Source organism: Pseudorasbora parva, chromosome 19 (assembly GCF_024679245.1).
Source record: "Pseudorasbora parva isolate DD20220531a chromosome 19, ASM2467924v1, whole genome shotgun sequence".
NCBI classification, from domain to species: Eukaryota; Metazoa; Chordata; class Actinopteri; order Cypriniformes; family Gobionidae; genus Pseudorasbora; species Pseudorasbora parva.
In genome coordinates, this window is record NC_090190.1 from 4,468,166 (window position 1) to 4,489,932 (window position 21,767).

The 21,767-nt window shown below is 37.5% G+C and overlaps 2 protein-coding genes across 7 annotated transcripts in view; both read right to left on the reverse strand.

The window, feature by feature from the left end:
- Nucleotides 1-11,575, reverse strand: part of yrk (Yes-related kinase) — a 34,186-nt gene extending 22,611 nt beyond the window's left edge. For 2 of the 6 annotated variants that reach the window (XM_067426663.1, XM_067426662.1), the window contains exon 1: nt 11,248-11,566. The gene's annotated coding sequence lies outside the window, so the exon portion shown is untranslated. Of the gene's footprint in view, nt 1-11,247 lie in introns of all 6 variants that reach the window. The other 4 variants (XM_067426661.1, XM_067426660.1, XM_067426665.1 and 1 more) reach the window with 3 other exon arrangements.
- A 1,189-nt stretch (nt 11,576-12,764) lies between these two features.
- Nucleotides 12,765-21,567, reverse strand: sesn2 (sestrin 2). The gene is made up of 10 exons (XM_067425392.1): nt 21,371-21,567; nt 19,981-20,046; nt 19,379-19,567; nt 19,090-19,272; nt 16,233-16,445; nt 15,998-16,139; nt 15,432-15,544; nt 14,328-14,518; nt 13,975-14,119; nt 12,765-13,361 (listed from the first exon to the last, which is right to left on the reverse strand). Exons 1-10 carry the CDS (start codon nt 21,395-21,397, stop codon nt 13,275-13,277), a joined length of 1,356 nt encoding a protein of 451 aa, XP_067281493.1. The 5' UTR covers nt 21,398-21,567; the 3' UTR covers nt 12,765-13,274.
- Nucleotides 21,568-21,767: the final 200 nt, after the last annotated feature.

Here is a 21,767-nt window from a genome sequence, read left to right on the forward strand (position 1 = left end):
GGTACATTGTAAGAGATGTGAAGATTGTGACCTGTTCTCAGTGGCAGAGATAAGCAGCTATGAGAACTGCATAATGCTATAATAAGTGCCCAGAACCAAGAAAAGATGCAAACTATAGTCCTTTTCATACATGCAGTCTTTACTGGTAAATTACCGGTCAGAGATTGTGTGTGAACAGGAGGACCTTTTCAAAAATACCTGTAAATCTGTTCCGGCAGTTTACCAGTAAGGAAAGTTGTAACATCACCAGTAAATAACAAGTATTGTGCCAAATTCTGATCCCATGCAAGAGTATTACCCCCTAGTATTTCTAATTTTTAGGCGCTAAGCCCTGGAGGGCAAAACAGCCACAGAACTGAAGCACAAGCCTGTCAATTTGCTTAAACTGTTTGAACAAATGCAAGTTTTGGGCCTTTGTGATCCATATACAGCTCCTGCTGCAGTATTTCAATCACTTAAACAGTGGGACGTTTTTAAAACTCTTTAAAACGTACACCAATAAGGATTAAATTAAGCAAAGTTAATGCTAATTTGTTGATCTGGGCTGGGTTGCACCACTTCATTTTAAACACAGATTAATAGGTTGTTACATTTAAAGGGCAGAACCAAGACCAGGCTAAAGAATTCAGTTTAGTGCAATTAAAGTGCTTATAACAGTGATATTAAAAGATTAAATTTAGTTTACACCTTTTTGATGATGTATAGCCTACTATGCAGGTGAGATGAGCAAGGAATAAGAACGCAATGCGTTGACCTTTATAATGGTTTTCAACGGGAAAACACTTAACGAGAAACCTGTTTTTAGATTGTGTGTTCATCTGCTTTCCTGTACAAAGTATGCGTCATCAATTAGGTGTATTGAATTTGGTCTTTTAATATCACTACTGCATTAAACATTTACTGCAAACCTGGTAAAAATGACTGACGGGCAATGCAGAAAAGCCTTGTTTTGCCTTTTAGGTGCGCATTCCTATAATGGTGTGACGTCACTTGAAAACTATGAATTGGTAGGTTTAGAAGTAGGTGTGGGGGGAGGTTAGGATTAGGCAATCAGGTAGAGACTTCAAGGGGGGTAATAATTTGGCAGGGGGTTAAAATCTGGGACGTGCGCTGTGTGAACACAGAATGAAGATTACCGCTACAATCACGCACGGATTCTCTTAAAGATGACGAATGTAGTATGTCCCAAAGCTTGCATACTCTTCTGCTACACACTCAAAAGTATGTACTTTTTCTTCACAAGAAGAGTTACATACTTTTAGGACATTATATAAGTAGGCAAATTGAGACCCAGCAAGTATGTCCGAATTCAAAGTACCTACTCATAAAAGAGTGGGAAAAAAGTACCTGGATGATCCGGTGAGATTCTGAAGTGTGCATATAATGGACACTTTACTATCCCATGAGGCCATGGGAGAGGCTTTGTGAAAGACAGCAAAGCGACCCAACTGACGCCTGTAACGCATACTCTCATACTATATAGAAGAATATTTTGTAGCGGTCATGAAATAATTACTTAATGGCTTTCATTCATAGCCTGGATGCCAGCCGAACTTAGCCCCGCCCACAAAATTTAGGTCGGACGGTTCGGTCCGCCCTTGCTCCATAGAGGAGTGATTATGCCTGAACAGAAACTGTTCTGACCAATGAAATCATCAGGGCGGGCTTTAGACGATGACGGACAGATGATCTACAGTAACATAATCATGCCATCATCAAAGGGGCTTGGATTATATTTGTTTGAATCCTAAACGGAGAGCTTGTTTGTATCTGCATCACCTTCACAATTTCTCTCTGAAATGATGATCATGTTGGGTAAGTACTCTGTGTATCATTAAATTATTAAAAAAATTTACAACACCGGCAAAGATTGTTTATTCCAGCGCGTGTGCAGACAGGGTTGGCAAGTTATTACAATAAAACCCGCCAACTACAGCCCAAAACAATAGCTTGGGGGGTTCTCCAGGAAAAATGGTGTTTGGGGAGTAAAATTTTGGCAAGGTTGCCTGCTAAAATTCGCACTCGTGGGTCTATATATCACATAATAGTCACTTCAACCCGCGGACATAAAAAACAAAACGCGGGGAAAAAAGCGGACTTGGCAACACAGTGCAGTTGAGCTCTGTTGACGTCACTTCGTTGCTCTGATTGGTTGTAGGTCTATCCAATTGAGATCTTTCCTGGTTCGGTTGAAACACGCCTCATAATCACAGCCCAAACGAGCAGTATCAGAGTATGATTTCATTCCAACACTGTAAAAAAAAATCTCCAATTGAAAATTTTGTAGTGACTGATCAAATATACATTTTTCAGTTGACTGAATTGAAATTCTGTGAATTGATGCAATTGAATTCACAAAATTCAATTCGGATAAGTCACTTTAAAATGTTCAATTGGAGATTTTTTGTTTTGTTTGTTTTTTACAGTGAATTGGAAACTACATCATGTGAATCAAACATTTTAAACATGGATTAGCCACACAATTAGCCTTGGAAGGCTAATGTTAATATTTTGAATGCTTTAAAATGTAAAACTTTTTGACATCAAACGGACTTGGGTCGGCACCGAAAGCTCTAGTGTGAAACTGCTCTTCGTTGTAGACTGAGATCAACAAGGTCAGCAATTGCACAGCACCAAGATCTTCTCGTCTGAGCCGTCTCAGCGGTCTGTCATCGCTTGTCAATGTCAAAATATTTGAGATCATGACCAATCAAATCAGACTTTATGTTCACAGAAGCTGCGGAGCACGAATTCCACCGCAGCGCAATGCTTCAGTAAACACAGTATGAAAGAAGTATGAGATAGGATCCAAGTAGAAAACATTTTACATTTGACAGTGGTTTTAGGATAGAAATGGTAAAGGGTAGAAGGATAGAAATGGTAAAGTTCACCAAAAAATTCAATCAGCTCCATATTTACTCCCCTAGGTGTGAATGAAGTTCTGCTTTCAGACAAATACAATCGGAGTTATATTAAAAAATGTCCTGCTAATCCAACTTTATGATGGCAGTGAATGGCAGCCCAAAAAAGTTCATCCATCCATTATAAAAGTACTCCTCACGTCTCCGGGTGTTAAAAAAGGCCTTTTTCCTTCTGAATCGATGGGTTTGTGTAAGAAATATATCCATATTTAACATGTTATAAAGTAAAATATCTATGTAGCTTCTGGTGGATCGCCTTCTGTGCTCAACGGGACACAACGTATGATGTCAGACGCGTAAGTGTTTTGATCCGAGAGGCGCTACACTTTCTGCGCAAGTTGAATATGGAAGGTGGTCCGTAAATATTTTACTTTAGAAAGTTTTGGATATATAATATGGATATTTTTCTTACACAAATTAAATTAGGGGATAATTTTTGGGTAACTATCCCTTTATTTCAGACACGAAACTGAACTGAAGGGATCACACGCTTTTAGAGAGGCGACTTGTGCACATTTCGGTGTGTGTGTGTGTGTGTTTGTGTGTGTGTCAGACAGCACAAGACTGCAAGTTGTTGTTTTTCCCAAGTTATTGCGTTTAATAACTCTTTTTAACATCAAGCAAGTCACAAGTCGTGTGCCCAGTCTATTCTCTGCTATATGCGTCGCAGCTTCAACCTAAAATGTACACTTTTGTGATCATTTAACATTTAATCATTTAGCAGACGTTTTTATCCAAAGTGACTTACAAAAAGGGGAGAGCAATAGAACGAAACAAACAAGGGCAACAACCTGCAAGAGCTGTAAGAAGTCTCAGTTAATCAAGCACAGTAAACAATTTTTTTTAAATGCATTTAAATATACTGAATAATGCAGTGAAATGTTATGAAATGTCATATTAAATATCAGTAATATGAAATATTTAATCCGGAAAGGACAAAACAAATGATAATGAAGGAACCCCTAAAAGGTTCCATACAGAAACTTTTTCCTGGTTACAAAGAAGCCTGAAGGGTTCTTTCGATTGAACCCTTAAAAAGGGTTCTATATAGAACCTTTAAGGTTCCAAATACGTAGTGCTGATAGAACCTTTTAAGATTCTATGTACATCCTTTTCTTCTAAGAGTGTAAATTTCCCTCTTGGGGAAGCCCCCCGACCCTCCTAACTATAGCTCAGATTTGAGACCTTGTGATTATAATGGCCTGCCACTCTTAGAAGAAAAGGTTCTATAGAGAACCTTAAAAGGTTCAATGAGCACTACGTATTTGGAACCCCTAAAAGGTTCACTGCAAAAAATGCTTTTCTTACCTAGTATTTTTGTCTGGTTTCTAGTCCAAACATCTAAACATTCTTAAAACAAGAAGTCTTTACCAGACAAGCAAAAGTAATTGTCCTTTTTTTGGGGAAAAATAACTCAAAATGAAGAGAGTTTTTGCTAAGATAAGAAATTCATTTTTTTTGCAGTGTTAAAGAACCCTTTTTAAGTGCCAAAAGGGTTCTCTCTTGTCATTATAGAACCCTTTTAGCATAAAAGGGCCTTTGGAGTATACTCAACTTCTATATATAACCGTTTAAGGGTTCCAAATACGTGGCGGCGATAGAACCTTTTCTTCTAAGAGTGATACGGCTCTGTTGTCCTCTTCTGAGCACAGAGCTCTTCTGAACGTCTAGCAGAGACACATCATATTTCTGAGAGTGAAGAGACTTCAGTCTCAAGTCTCACTTTGCTCTCCGTTTGAGCAAACAGTTGAGAAAATAAAGAGGAAGCCACACGTCTCCCCTCTTGCTCGCCGATCCACATTTTAACAGAAGAGACGAGATGAGTCTACTTTCAGTGTTTAAATATATTTTACAGCAGAAAACACAGAGACCACACTTTTTTCTAAAAGTGGTTTGACACGTACGCATGCACACAGAGAGTTAGCACCGTCAATCACGCGTTAACTAACACACTGTAATGACAACGTGTTTCTCTGGCACAAGAGTAAACTACAGCTGAATACAAGGGCCTTTAAATGCTCGACAGCCCAAACTCTTCTAAATGATTTTCAATAAATGCACAAACGAAATGAAATGCATATCACTGATCAAAGAATAGGAGTCATTTCGACATGGAAGGTTATGAAAACAAGTAATATAAAAGCACCCAGAGGTTGTCACTGACAAGCTCAAAATGAGTCTAAAAACACATCTTCACCAATGGTGCACTCTAAAAAATGCTGGGTTAAAAACAACCCAAGTTGGGTTGAAAATGCACTAACCCAACAATTGGGTTGATTTTACCCAACGGTTGAGTTGTTTTAACCCAGCAGTTGGGTTAAATGTTGCTTAAAACAACTCAAATGTTGGGTTTGTGCATTTTCAACCCAACTTGGGTTGTTTTTAACCCAGCATTTTTTAGAGTGTGGCATTCACAGCTGTGCCAATAAGAGGAAGTCGCATTTGAGGGTTTGAGGGCTTTACCAACAGCAAATGCAAAAGACCATTTAGTTTGCCAATAGAGCGAAGACCAGTCTGATCACAACCGAAACCCGTGTCGTGTATTCAGGTCGTGTGATGAGCGCTGTAGCACTTTTTTGGAATATAGATAGAGTGAGATGCCTTATGTAGGTGCAACAGATTACTAAGATTATATCTGCATGAAGGAAGATGGTAAGAATCTGTGGCCAGACAAAGGAGGTCACTGTAAATGGTGAAATTCATTTGGTTCACACTGACATCTTGCAACACACTGGATCACACGTCAGTCACAAACACCCCTCCTGTGAAGTTTTCAGTGGATAAGATAACTGTGATGAGAAATCGATCCAAATAGGGACAGCACAAGACGAAAAAATGACGAAGCAATGACATTCATTCATTTATTAATATCAGTCAAACAGGATATTTCCTCAATTTTTACATTTAGATCATCAAACACACCCTTAAAGTTAAGCACTAATAATTTAACACCAATTTGGCCAAATGGGAAAATAATCTTGCAACATTATATGCAAGTTTTTTGTTATTGAATGTGTGGATTACTGCACAAAGTGATAAAAAAATATGCTATTTATTGTATAAAAATGTTCACTTGCCCAAAATAAAAAATAAAAAACACTGTAAAATGCAAACTTTTGCAGATTTCAAAATGTCAATTTTCATACTGTACATCATTACAATGTGATGCCTAGGCTAGATTCAATTTTAGTTTTTAGTGTTTTTGGATAATATATATAAGCATTTTAATACTGGCCGTTTATCTGTGGTCCAAGAAAATAATTTTCGGCCAGAATATTTTTATTTGCTTTGCTATGTGTGTGTGTTCTTTGCTATGGGCGAAGGGACAAATTTAACAGCATTGTGCACATCTTCACACTTTGACTCATTTGTTTCCTCTTTTCTGAGTATCTTTCTCTTTGTATTGCCTCCAAAGAAAGAAATGTATATACTAAACCAATTCAATTCAAATGTATGCCAGGGACCAGGGACATAATTGCGCCATTTTACCATCTCTACTATAAAGTTTAAAGTGAGCAGTGCGTTAAAATAACACAGCGGTTCACTTACAAGCGCTCATGGTGGTTTATGATGATCTTTCAGCAATACATCCTCTAATATTTTTATCTAGAGGGATATCGCTTTAATGGGGATTTTATCCACATTAAAGGGATAGATGAACAAAAACATTTCAATTCTGTCATCATTTACTCACCCTCACATTGTTCCAAACCTGTATGAGTTTCTTTCTTCTGCTCAACACAATAAGATACACAAGATATTTAGACGAACGGCGGTTACCAAACAGTTGGCGGCACCCATTGACCTCCACATGGAAAAAAATACTATGTAAGTCAGTTCCTCAATTTATATATCTGTTCAGCCAAAGAAAGAAATTCATACAAGTTTAGAACAACGTTCATTTTTAAACGATCCTTTTAAGAGCTGCACGGTTCACACGGTTATTTGGACAACACTGGCAGAAACACGGGAGCAGAAAAAATAGATATACTTTTGCTAAAACAAGAATGCAGCAAAATAAAATTATTTGTATCTGTCAGCGTCATACAAATGATTCCGACCGTTTAACTAAACCAGGTTTGTGACAAGTTAACATCTGGTGCCTTTAGACGTTTTGCTTTTCCCCATAAATTTAGCATTATTAATCAGCATATTAAGAGCATTTCATAATAAACAATGTTATAATTTGGAAAATTATTTAGCGATGGCAAGGGAAGAAAAGACAAGACATGAAACTATGAAATAGCTTTGTTTTGTGCTCATGATGAGAGTTTTGATTATTGGATTATGCACATTGTTTATTACTTTTTGCTAAATATAAAAATGGTCTATACTTTTCTTAAGAGGTAAACCCTGCTCTTGTAAACCCCAGTGTTTTCTCAGTCTCAAGGCCCTCTATCTGTCTAAATGTAAAGAAGCATGATGAAACATCTGATTTATTCTTTTAATATTCATAATCAGTTGGGAGAAGTATTTACTTTTTTGGTTTATGGTAAAAATTCTTAGACATCACTGCTTTGACTCTCAAGGCCCAAGAATCCCATCTTTGATGAATATTTTGAGTGTTTAAGATTTGTTTCTTTACAAAGTACTATTGCTGCCCCGATGGAAATAATAATAATAATAATTCACTATATTTATATAACGCTTTTCTAGGCACTCAAAATGTATAACTGTTCCAAAAAAGTATTGTCCGGACGTCTGCTGGGAAGGAAATATAGGGACCAGAGCTCTGGATCAATTGAATACTAATGCACTTTCAAGACTGCTTGTCGCATATGATATGAATGTCATACAAAAATTTTTTGACAAAATATATACTTTATGCATGTAATATGTATATATACAGTAGTGGCCTAAAATGATGAGTTTGAGAGTTTCTAGGAAATTTTTCACCCTTTATTCAAATATTATAAAAACAAGCTTTTGTAAGCATATTGCGTAGCTGTGCTTGTTTTATTTGTGATAATAACGCAATCAAAAAACATGACAAATTGTGAAAACATCATTTTTGACTATCATATTAAGAAATTATGAATGAAAAAAAGTAAAAGAGAATTACAGAAATGAATAACTCGTCATCATCAAGAAATCCGTCTCCAGCGTGATGACGGCGTTCTTTCGAATATTCAGATCTAATATGATTTCTGACCTGTAAGGTTGCCAGAATAATAATCATACACTGTTTGTCAATAGGCCAGAGGAGAACTGCCCCCCCGACTGAGCCTGGTTTCTCCTATGGTTTATTAATCTCCATCATGTCCTGGTGGAGATTTGGTTTCTTGCCACTAACATTTCATTCTAAGTTTTCAACTAATTAACCAAATAAAATGAATTACTAAACTAAATTAACTATATCATCTAAATTACTGATCTGCTTTAATTGGTCCACATGCCGAATCATTCTGTTGCAATATTCTCCTGTTTAACACTCTAAAGCTGCTTTGAAACAATCGGCATTGTAAAAGCGCTAAATAAATAAAGGTGACTTGGCTTGTAGTCAATGCTCTTCCCTGTGAGAATTTTAAAAAATCTTTGTTATATATTATACATTTTTTTAATCAAAACTTTTTGCTATGCAAAAAAACAACAACAAAAATGCATAAAAAAAGAAAAAGCTTACAGGGAAGAGCATTGACTACAAGTCAAGTCACCTTTATTTATTTAGCGCTTTTACAATGCCGATTGTTTCAAAGCAGCTTCACAGTGTTAAACAGGAGAATATTGCAACAGAATGATTCGGCATATATATTATAAACACACATCTCCTCCCAATATCACTGTTAGTTGCTACTGTACATCAAAGAGTCATTACTAAAATTCATGGGCCCAGGACAACATTTTAATTGGGTGGGCTCCCTTTTCCCAGGCCTAATAAGTGCACTATATCTTACATGATGACAGGCCCAGGGCAACACTGCAGCTTGATCCCACAAAATGCTTTAGTTGTACCCCATTCCTTTTCTTACAGCTCATTCTCTTCCCTTATCCCCTACTTCTCATACACAGGAAGTTCCCTCCCCCCCTCCATCAGGAAGTCTTGTGTGAGTGGAACTGGAATGATAGGACACCAGGAAACAAGTTGTCACACTGCAACCCTCTCTCACACACACACACACAAACTTTCAAGAAAACACTCAGTGAACAAATAAACAATGAACATGCATGTAGACAAATTTGAGCCACTAGACAAACCAATACAGTAGAGAGAGAGAGAGAGAGAGAGAGAGAGAGAGAGAGAGAGAGAGAGAGAGAGAGAGAGAGAGAGAGAGAGAGAGAGAGAGAGAGAGAGAGAGAGAGAGAGAGAGAGAGAGAGAGAGAGAGAGAGAGAGAGAGAGAAGACAATAGCAAAGTATGTCCTGGGAACAGAAAGTCAGGTGTCACAAACACAGGCACTTCCTTTTTCCACATGATGTCAATTTCCTCCATAGTGAGATTCCACAAACAGGCATTTCACGAACAGCCAGTATTTTAGCTTATAGGTGCCTTAAGAAAACACAACACTTGCACTTTTTCTCTGTAAAAACTCACTCACTTCTTTATAGTTTAAGTGAATAAGTCTTCCATTTTCTTTCAAGTGAGTCAATGACATTCAGACTTACCTTTGGACACAATATAAACGTATTCTAACAACCGTCCTACGCAAACACAACAGATGACATGTCGGTACTGAGCTGTTCACCAAAAGGTCGAAATGCATATCAGAGACTTTGACTTGGTCAGTTCTACCATATTGCATTTTGGACAATTTCACCGGACAGCCGCACCCACTTCCTCCCATAGCGCCAAGGGAGAGCAGCCAGGAAGTGACCTTGTACAGAACAGGAAGTGATGAAGCCAATGGCCTAATCTAGTCCTAGAGACATTCCATTCTGTTTTCCACCCACTTATTTTAATCAAAACACATGATGCTTTTAAATGACAGTTTCGTCGATTATGAAACGAGTTTAGCAAGAGCGCTCATGATTCCCATCTTCAGTCCAGTCTTTCTCTTTCCGTTTCACTTTACACCACCAAACAAGGTTGATATATTCCTTGACATACACCAATATCAACAAATGAACCAATGAATCGAAATTACAGGAGCGGTATAACACACACACAGTGAGAAAAGACCAAGATAAGATCAAATTAGGTAGCAGAGATTGTGTGTGTGTGTGTGTGTGTGTGTGTGTGTGTGTGTGTTTGAGAGAGAGAGAGAGAGAGAGAGAGAGAGAGAGAGAGAGAGAGAGAGAGAGAGAGAGAGAGAGAGAGAGAGAGTGTGAGTGTGAGTGTGTGTGTAATTATATATATCTTTCTCTCACACCGTGTGTGTTTGTGTGTGTGTGTGTAAGGATATATATCTTTCTCTCACACCGTATGTGTGTGTGTGTGTGTAATGATATATATCTTTCTCTCACACCATGTGTGTGTGTGTGTGTAATTATATATATCTTTCTCTCACACCGTGTGTGTGTGTGTGTGTGTGTGTGTGTGTGTGTGTGTGTGTGTGTGTGTAAGGATATATATCTTTCTCTCACACCGTATGTGTGTGTGTGTGTGTGTGTGTGTGTAATGATATATATATTTCTCTCACACCGTGTGTGTGTGTGTGTGTGTGTGTGTAAGGATATATATCTTTCTCTCACACCGTATGTGTGTGTGTGTGTGTGTGTGTGTGTGTGTGTGTGTGTGTGTGTGTGTGTGTGTGTGTGTGTAATGATATATATATTTCTCTCACACCGTGTGTGTGTGTGTGTGTGTGTGTGTGTGTGTGTGTGTGTAGCACATTGGTCTACATGTAACTACACAGAGACTGAAGCTCTAAACCAACACAGCAGCAACTTTCTCCTTATCTTGCTCTCCATCTGATTTAGTTCATTCACACAGATAAAGCAGATACAAATTGTTTGCCTCACGCAAACAGTCAAAGTTGAATAAACAATGCAATCAATTCAATGCACCTGCTGCCAAATTCCTCCTTTCCTCATCCAACTCATATAAAAGTTTCAGATCATCCCAGCTCTCGGTTTCACCATCATAATGTGTCTCTTTGCCTTCCACTTAGAGCAGTCATCAGACTCTCATAGGGGAACTGACAGCTTCCACCATATAAAGCTATTGCACTTTTGAACTTTATTAGCAATGTCTACCTATATGAAAACCAAAGAGTCAATGCATCACTAAACAAGCTCGTTAACACCCCCGAATTGTCACCAGATAGGTTTATTCTTCTTATGTGAACACTTAAAATAGTAAAAAAAAATACTTTATTATAAATCTATTTCTTAATAACAAAAGATAGTTAGTAAGTAAACATGCGTAAGGAGAAGTTATTGATTCCTACCTGTATCAATCTCTAACACAGCGGCAGTGACAGAGGCGGATCAGAGCGAAAGCATGTGAAGTGTAGACAGTCCGTGCGGCGTTCAGCCGGCCGCGGATGCGCTCGCTCGAGTCGCGCGGTGTCCGGAAGGGCTGATGAATTCCGCGCGCTCTCTGCGCGACGCGACTCCCCCTCCTTTCAGTCAGCACATAATCCTACATAGTCAAATTATTTCCGGAAAATTATGTGTTTGCTAAATGCTTCACACACTACTGAGGCTTAACACCTACACAAGGCGGAAAATTGTCGACTTGTCTCGGTGACATTTTAGTCTGTTTTATGGCAGTTACTAGTAGGCTATACTATAAGCTATGTTCTGAGAGAGAAAACCGTTGGAAATTCACCTCAGTTAAGATATTAAACGCGATTAAATATTCAGATATCGTAGTTGTGTTGTAAACAGTACTGTCAGTTAATATATTGTTGAATGCTAAGTTAACTTGCAACCGGAAAAATATTTCTTGGCCCGTTACCGACGGCTAGTGTCTGTTTCGTGGTAGTGCAGTTCTGTCTGGCTTTAGCGAATGGGGACAAAAGGTGTTAGAGATGAGTAAAGTTAGGCCTATTGAAAATTAAATGCTAGTTAGGCTACTCATCTTCAAGTTGTTCCTACCCTGTATGAGTCTCTCTTCTGCTGAACACAATAGAAGATACTTTGAATAATGTTGGTAACCAAACAGTTTCCATACTATGGAAGGAAATTGGGCCCTTCAACCCATATTTTTCTAAATATCTTCTGTGTTCAGCTCAAGAAATAAATTCATACAAAACTGGAACAACTCAAGGGTATGGAAGCCCGTTTCCCTAAATAAAAAATAAATAAAAGAGTACATTTTGAGAGTTATAAAGTCAGAATTCTGAGACGTGTGATATAAAGTCAATTCTGAAATATAAACTAGCAATTTCATGATATAAAGTCACAATTCTGACTGAGAAAAAAGTTAGAATTGTGACTTTATATCACGTAATTGTGAGAAAAACAGTCAGAATTCAGGGATGAAAAGTTGCAATTACTCTTAATTTTTTGTTTAGTGGCAGACACGGCCCTCCATATTAGGGCGAGTAAATGACAGATTTTTTTTTTTGGGTAAACTATCCCTTTAAAATTAACTTTCCACAATTAGGGAACAAAATATCACCTAAAACACTTTAAAAAACTTTTTTTCCTTTTTATCTTTAATCTAAAATTACGAGCTGTTTTTATTGGTTATTTTTTGCAAGTTGGTAATGTCTAAAAAATATGAAATTTGTGTAATTATAAAACATTGAATAAAAAAGTCACTGTATACAATTAAAAATCCCAATAATGTTATAATATGTCAATATGTTTTCTGTTAATTTTATGTTAGATAAATAATAGTTTATCAAGCATTTGTATAGCCTCTCACACAAAAAAAATCATGTCTCTATAACTTAATAAAGCTAAATATTATTTGTGGAATTTGCCATATACAAGCACATTAATCAAAACAGGAATGTCATAGTAAAATATTTTATTATACAAAAAAATGCACAAATAACAAACACCAACAACAAAATGTGATTTTTTTTTCATCCAGTTTTGCCCACTATAAATCAGCTCTCAATCTGAGAGAGAAATAGGCAGTTCTTAGTGTCAAACTTACATAAACATTCATCAAAACACACACACACACACACACACACACACACACACACACACACACACACAATACTGCAGCAGGGCAAAGACACATTCACAGTATAAGAAAAAGACCACAATGAGGCAATTTACTCATAAGACGTGTGCAAAATTCGCTGCCTCCTACATTCGATCCAGTAGCAATGATCAACCAGCCCATAGAAGCCAAAAATACGAAACGAGAAAATCAAACAAAATAGCTCTTGAGCCTTTGTGCTTTAAAGTGTGATTGCGTGCAATTTGTGTGTCAACACATGCTACAATCAGAGCATAAGAGTGAATACAGGTCATCCCTTGTTTTAATGCTCTTTGGAAAAGCTTGTGCGCATTAGGTCATGTAGCGTGTAATTGCTCTGAGAGCATAAAGTAAAGCTGCCTGCAGTCGGGCCTCCATCAGTAACAGGTTCACGTGGACCTGCATAAAGAGATCAACACAAATTAGACATTTAAGTAACATACATCAGCTAATAAACACACATGTGAAGTTTGTGCCATAACATGATTAATAAAGAAAGTCACCAGCCAAAAAAAAACTCAATGGCCATCTGATTTTATTTTTAAAAGGAGTTTTCAGTCTGACACAACCATCAGAAAGAGTTTAATCCTAAAGAAAACCACTAGAGGCCGCTAACACATCACACCAAAATGCAAAAAGCCAACAAAATCTGGAATCTGAGGGTGCAAAAAATATGTAAATATTGAGAAAATCGCCTTTAAAAATGTCAAAATGAAGTCCTTAGCAATGCATATTACTAACAATAATACATTTTTGATATATTTTAAGTAGTTAATTTACAAAATATCTTCATGGAACATGATCTTTACTTAATATCACAATGATTTTTGGCATAAAATAAAAAACTTTAATTTTGACCCATAGAATGCATTATTGGCTATTGCCACAAATATACCTGAGACGCATGACTGGTTTTGTGCTCCAGGGTCACATATTTAAATTAAAATGATACTTTATGAACACACTTGACACTGCCATCCACTAGAAGTCTTGCACTTCTTGTCACACGTACCTTTTCTGAGTGCCGGAACTGCCTCCAAAAGGAGAAGTACATTCTTGGTGTGGTTTTCTCCGGGTGACAAGCCACTGTCTTCACATACACTTTTAAACTGCGTTCCAACAGCTGGTTGACCTCCCCATAATTGTAGTCGTCGTACCTGTGTATGCAAACATTGGCATGCAGATGCACACATTCACATTAGACCATCTTTAACAACCAAAATTATTATTATGCAGTCCTTATATATGATTATGGCAAGGACTATTTTTCCTCTTTATATAAACGTCACCCTAACTCACTTCTGGCCCTACGGCTGAATGTTCTGAGGTTGATTATTTCGTAGCTATGATGCATAAATGACTGACCTTATTCCAAAAATACAGTGAATGTAATTCCATATGGCCTTGCGGAGAGTGGAAGTGTCCACGTGCGAGTGCATGGCCATGGTGTGATACGTGAGCGCACACACCACCTGAAACTTCTCATCCAGAAGCTGTGCCATCTCCCCATACAGCCTGTTCATAAGAGAGAAGCCGTGATCTTCCCACGAATAGTCCTGCAAGCACAAAATCACACACAAGTTATTATTTACTAAAACAAAAAATATTAAATTGAGAAATGTTGCCTTGAAATAAACAAGTTTAAGCTGAAGTACTAAAAGGACTAAAACTGAAATAAAAATTTATTAAAAATTGCTCTATTTTAAAAACAAAAACATAAAAAGGTACTGTAAAAACAAAGTGACTAACATTTATACTGAACATATCAAACTAAAATTGCAAAAATAATAATTAGAAGTTAAATTATAATTAATAATAAAGAAATATAATTTATTTTAAAACAAACAAAACATCATAAAAAAGGCAAACGTGCAAAATAAAGTTCCTAAAGCTTATTAAAAAATTAAAAATATAAACCCAATATTGAATTAATAAGAGCTAAATTAAAGAAATATTTTCAAAAAAACAAACGACTAAATCTTAAACTAGTGTATTATTTCAGTTTTAGGTTTATATTTTCAGTTTTAGTAACTTTGTTATGTCCTTTTTTTACATTTTGTTTGAATCTATTTACTTCAATTTATTTAAGCATAAGGTTTTATATTTTCAGTTTAATTTGGAAGTAAATAGATGTTTTTAAATAAAAATAAAAATAATTGAAATAAAGCAAAAGCACAAAGTTACTCAAATTTAAAATAAACTATAAACCTACAACTGAATTAATAATAAAAATGTAATTTCAGTTTAGGTTCTTATTTTCAAAACAAACAAAAGCTAATAAGAAAAAGCAAAACAAAACTACTAAATTTCAACAAAGACAACATTAAAAATAAGAGCTAATTAGAAAAATGAATACCATATTATTGTTAGTTATGTATAGTTATGTCACATTGTATACTTCAGCGATAAAGTGCCTTCTGTGTAGTATATCTTTGATATTGTGTGTGAGAATACACACGAGTACTGAACCTGAGCTCTCATGGTGGGGGGCGCCTGCACTCCTCGAGGACTAAAATCCTGGTAGGTAAAATCTGCATCCACAACGAACCGCGAGACACAATCGGGAAGAACGGAGCGTTGAACTGTGAAAACACCGATCAGAGAGTGAAGAAAAAGGAAGGAGGGGAAATACTGCAAACTTCTGCTTTTGTGTGTTGCATCCATAATAAAGCATTAAAACATGATCATCTTAAGCACTATTCGCACAGGATTAGTATTATCCCTCTTATAGGGACCTCTGTGATTTAGAAATTTCTCCCCCACATCGGAGTTTTGCGTTGGGCATTCGCACAGGAATTTTTACTGTACAAATTACAGACATGGCCGATTCGCACAGGATTAAAATCGCAGACATTCTGTGCAATTATTACAAATCACCAGAGGAGATCATACTAGTCCAGTGCGAATAAGGCTTTAGGGGGAAAATGCATTGGTACCTGTTAAATTTATGGGATGTACTAAAATTATTCAACTTCTCATGTGCATAAGCTACAACAGAAGACTGTGAATTGAATTATCTGTGTGCGTGTTCATACCGTCAGTATGTTCCAGCAAACTCTCGGTCCTTTCTCTTTCAAAGCGAGTAACCAGCTCTTCCTGAGTAAACTCTTCCCCCTGCTGCTGAACCCTCATCATCTTCTCCATCAACAGCTTAACCTCATTCACAGCCTCAGACCACTGCACACACATATTCACATTAAAAAAGATTTCCTTAAAAAAACGAACACACTAAATCTTTAACTTGTGACGCATGTGTCATGATTTAAATACCTCTTGCTGATTTCTGGTGTTGTCTGGAGCGGAGCAACAGGACTCTGTGGGCGAACGTGGTCGGAGCGCTGGATCTTCTGACTGCTCAGGCTCGGGGAGAACGCCACAACCCCAGACAAACGAGGCCAGAGAGTGGGCATGGCACATCAAAACAACCGCCTGGATCAGTTCAGCCAGGGACCATCGCGCCTCGGCACCCGGACAAACTAACTCCTGTGAATATAGAAGAGTACAGTGGTGGCCAAAAGTTTGTTTTTAATTACCCTGCAAGTTAGAACAATTTAGCAAGTAGTATTTTATATTTTGTAAATATTTTAAATAGGGCTGTGCAAATATCGAAATATCGCAAATGTACATATTGCAATATGTATATCGCAACAGCATGCAATATCTTAATGATTTGAATAGGCTACTTCAACATTGTGAAATGTGTAAGTATTAGGTCAACGCATAGAGCAGAGTATAGACTGGGCACATGACTGCTACTTATGTGACTTGCTTGATGTTAATAAGAGTTATTAAAGGTGCACTTTGCAACTTTCCGTCCACTTGATGGCACCTATTCAAAACAAATGTGTAGTTTGATGACGCAAAGTGTGAGCGCAGCATCTTGGGAGATGTGGTCTTCACATCACAGCCAGTGGGAAATAGGACTCAGGCAGAAATCACGTTCATGCATGCGGTTATTAACGTTACTGTAGTGAAGCAGAGCAGGACCGAGTGTTGTGGACCTGAGCACGGCTGCTGGAGCGATTGTTAAACAAATACCCGCCTCGCGAATACCGGGACTTTTATTATGACGGGACGAGACACATTCACCGGGCGCCTGCACTGATCCGCTCTTCCGGTTATGATTTTGAGGTAATGCAGCTCTGTTTATCATATATGATACATTTAAGTGTGTTTAAAATGATGTTATGACTTTACTCCGTGCGTTCACTTGTTCACACTGCTAAGAGTAAAGCGCTCCTGCCAAATAAAAGCCGAAATCGAGGGAAGCGCAGATATGACGCGATTGACAGGCGACTCCCTCAAATGCAATGCTGAAACGTCCCTGTCCTTAGTTAAAATAGCAATTTTCTCACAATTTACAAATAGTTGGAAACATCTGGGATATTGTAGGTACTCAACTGAACAAAATATATAACACTGGCCTAGTGGTTTTTGGATATTTTACTGCAAAAATACTACATAGTTCACCTTTAAATGCAATAATTTGCAAAAAACAATAACTTCCAGTCTCGCGCTGTCTGACACACACACGCATACCGAAACGTGAACGATTTGTGACATAAATGTTTGCTAAAACACTACCTCCCCCTATAGAATGTAAAACACAAATGGTTAAAAAATAATCATTTAAATAGATTTTACACACTAATCGTATCGAATATCGCATTTTCTTCAATATCGCACAGCCCTAATTTTAAATATAAGGGAAGAACTAAACTCTAAACTTGGTTAAGGTATTTATCTAACAAAATAAAACTACAGCTACAGGTTTATTTTACTGTGCAAAAAATGCAAACAAAAACAAAAAACATATTGTATTGTATTTTTCTTCAGATATTATTTTGCACAGAGCTTTACTGCCTTCATTTTTAGTGAATCCATTCACCGATCAAATAAATGATTCACTAATTGAATCGATGATTCACAGATTTATTTTAACCCATACCTTCATTTATTAATCAAAATAGTTATACTATAAATTACTATATACTTCAGTTATACTATAAATTAGTATAAATTAGTAAATTCACTTTTTATTATGCGGTCACTCTAATATACCCTTTATGTTCTAAATAATTTACTTATTACATAATTAATCTACTGAAAAGAAATGTATAGGGCGACCTAAGATAGGTGGACCTCCTTTTTGTTTGTTACCTTTTTGATTTTTTTAAAGGTTTGCTTGACTATCTACTTAAAATTTTGACCTGCTTGTCCCTTAGAAATTACCGGAGGCAGCTGGAGGGTTTTAAAACAGAGAAAGCACACGAAACTGTACAGGTCTGGAGATCTTGTACTAAAGACTTTTGATTGTTCATTTTGCTTTAAAATTGTGTGTGTGTGTGTGTGTGTGTGTGTGTGTGTGTGTGTGTGTGTGTGTGTGTCTTTTAGAAAGAAAAAAAATAAGAAAATGCTCTCTATTTCATGTTCGGTTGTTTAGTGAAGATGATTGATGTAGCCTATGATTGTTTTTTTTTTTTTTTTTTTTTTTTTTAATTTTGTGGCTGCTGCTTTAATGACAGCTTGGTTTTTATAGCGATTAAATATTCAATATCTCTACCCTCCATAATTGATGTAGTTGCTACATTATTAGCAGGATCAGTTAAAACTATTATTATTATATAGGCTTTTTTTACCAACAGAGGGCAAAAGTCTTCAAAAACAACGACAGATTTGACACGTTCACAGGAACGATGGTTCCGACATCAGTACTATTTTATGCTAGCCTAACAAGCCAGACCCACATCAAGATGTTTGGTCTGGAAACTCACCATTGAGAGAGCTCAATCCTTCAAACTCCCTCTGCCTCAATAGGATAACACTACAACCAACCAGAGCAACGAAGGTGAAGCAGAGCCCGATGATCGATTGCGCTGCAAACCCAACCCAGCCATCATTATGTTAAGCCCCGCCCACCGACTCTATACACGATGTGATTGGCCTGACCAGAGTTTGGTTTTTACAGCTCAGACGTTTATTGAGAGTTGCTAGACGATACTCAGCAGATTAGATTTGCTGCCGCTAGGGTGCGTCTAGATTTCTAGGCTAATTTTATGCTGTTACAATAGTGAAACAACAAACATGGACATTCGGAGACGTGAAACGAAACGACACTGCATTTTACCTGTATATGCTCCTGCGTGATGAGCCAGGGTCTGTGTGCGAGCAGTTTGTTGAGAGTCTGCAGGTGCTGTATTTTAGGCGGTGCGTGGTCAAGTCCTCTAAGCCAGGACTCATCTCCACCAGCAAGCAGAAACGCAGAGCTGTGGTGCTGAACTAAATATGAGCACTGGTGACGTGCAGACGCCTGCAAAGACAGAAAATTACTGTTGTGTATATTATAAACACATACTCATTTGTGCACACTTGCAATCTAAAAGGCACCAAACGAAAATATAAACCTCCTCCCTCACCAAGATGATTATGAAATGTCTCCATGACAAAGGCAGAGGGCCATCCAGCTGGAGCAATGCATGCTGGGTACGAAGGAAACAGGCCAAGTATGTGGGATGTAGCCCCATCGCCATGATGATATGATCGGCACGTCCCTCAGACAACAGAGCCTCTGACATCACTTCCTGTGCGGCACCTTCCTCCAGAATCTAACACATACAGATATTCAGCAAACAGGAAACACTGACACTGATATATAGGTTGCTCAGAGAAATTTCATATTTTTTTTATAAAAACTGGCAAATATTTTACATAAAAACCCCTTTTTAGAGTATCATTTTATTGAAATGCATAATCTCGGTTCTCATGTCAGTTATGGGTCACATGACATGCAGAAAAACAAATCAAAAATTTGATTTTTTAAGTGTGATTGGTGTACTTTGATTCTAATTTATGGTTTAATTAATGATTAGCTTGTCATAAACCCAACAAACCCATGCAATATCCTCTCAAAGCCCAGTTTGGAAAACCCTGATTTAAAGAAACAGATCAGAAATTGCTGGAGGTAAAGACCAATACTATAGACACAAAAACAAGGATGTTAAAAAACAACATCGTGCACCTCTTCAGTTGGGATAAAGGCACTGGGCCCTGAGGGCAACACCTGGGGTGCATCAACTGCTTCCTCCTGAGAAAAAGAAAGACAATAGAGGTATAGAAAATACAAGGCTGTCTGTTGTCTAGTTCAATGTTTTGGGATAATAAGCCTTCTTTTATCAGAAAGATATGAATGTGCATTATCATGCAACTGGCACCAAGCTATCACTCCAGTATATGCTGATAACTGTTTACTAACGACTAAATGGGTGCGAGGCATTTGCGCAAAATGGTTCATTCGAACAATTAAAGGTGTAGTTCACCCAAAAAAGAATCACGCTCAAATTGTTGTTCCAAACCCATGGGCGTTGAAAAAGACCCACCCACTTTATAAGACCAATGATATTGGACCCACTCTCTAATCCCAAACTGATAAACACTATATTATTAACATATTAGATGCTTTATTTCCACTTTTCAAATAAATTCTTTATTTTTATTGAAAATAAATGCCTTTCTGATCTGATATGTGATGGGAAAAGGGAGTAGAGTTAGTTCGGCAAAAGGCGGATTCGAGCCTCGGGTCGATTTGCGTCAAAAGTTTCTGCCATGTGCCTTTCCCCTACACTATTGCCACAGTTAATCATTTTTGGTGTCTTCTGTAATTTTGTCTTGCCCAACCAGACGTTTAATAAACAAGGCTGGCTATTTGCCTGTAATGTAAATGGCATCTTCTCCAGTATTCTGGGGGAGGACCCATCTACATTTTGTTTCGCTTCTGACATGTATGTCCAAACCTGTATACATTTCTTTGTTCTGCTGAACACAAAGGAAGATATTTGGAAGAATTTGTAACCAACCATATCTCGGCAGCCATTGATCAACATACTGAGGGGGAAACTACTATATTCAATGGCTCTCTAAAATCTGCTTGGTTACAAACACCCTTCATTCATTCATTTTTGGGTGAACTATCCCCTTAATTCAAACGATTTAGTGGTTCTTTTGAGTCATCGTGCGGTTTATTAAAGTGAACTCGGTTCTTTCTTGACTAAACTGTCATACAAGCATGTCTTAAACATATCTCACGTAAGATTTATTAAAACATTTTAATATTTATCTTTCTTTTCGCCTCATCAGTCAAACGGTACACCACCATCGAGTCCAAAAGAAACGGTTCTGGGTTCAGTGAGTCACCAATTCACGATTAACAAAAACAATTCAGTGCGATTAATAAATAAATAATTCGACCGATTTACTAGTTTAACTCAAACGAACAATTAATTGGTTCACGGGATTGACATAGTTCGTCCAAAACGTAACGTTACCTTTCAGACAAAGCTTCGACAACAAACTTTATAAGTGTGACAGGACGATATAAGAGTGACTCGGTCAGACCGGCTTAATAAGCTCACCTTCATCGGGCGAATATAGGTGTTCATCTTGAACAGAATAATGATGATAAAGAGTCTCGGAGGGTCTGTGCTCTAGGACTTCATTGTGCCTGTAGGAGTGTAGTTTGGAAAGCAGGAAACAGCACGGGGAGGAGGCGTGGCGTACGTGAACACACAGCGTCGGGCTCTTGCATCACCTCCCCGGCGCAGCATGACGCAACCCACCGGTAACGGAGATCAGAGCTCTGGCTCCAGCTGTAACCTGGTAGCACTGTAAACGTCTACAGTTCAGAGTTGATTAAATTAAAGGGCAGAGTGTTTTTTTCCACTCATCAATAGGTTAAATCTGTTTGACAGGTAGCTTATTTGACAGGTAGCCTAATTTATAGTTAGGCCTGGATTCGCAAACCAGGATTCC

What these genes read in the sequence shown, in the direction of transcription:
- sesn2 (XM_067425392.1), bottom strand. Translation starts at nt 21,397, where the DNA reads ATGAACACCTATATTCGCCCGATGAAG. An exon ending in CCTTTATCCCAACTGAAGAG is followed by an intron (nt 19,568 to 19,980) that starts GTGCACGATGTT and finishes TGTATGTGTTAG; the next exon opens with ATTCTGGAGGAAGGTGCCGC. An exon ending in TTTGCTGGAACATACTGACG is followed by an intron (nt 15,545 to 15,997) that starts GTATGAACACGC and finishes GTGTTTTCACAG; the next exon opens with TTCAACGCTCCGTTCTTCCC.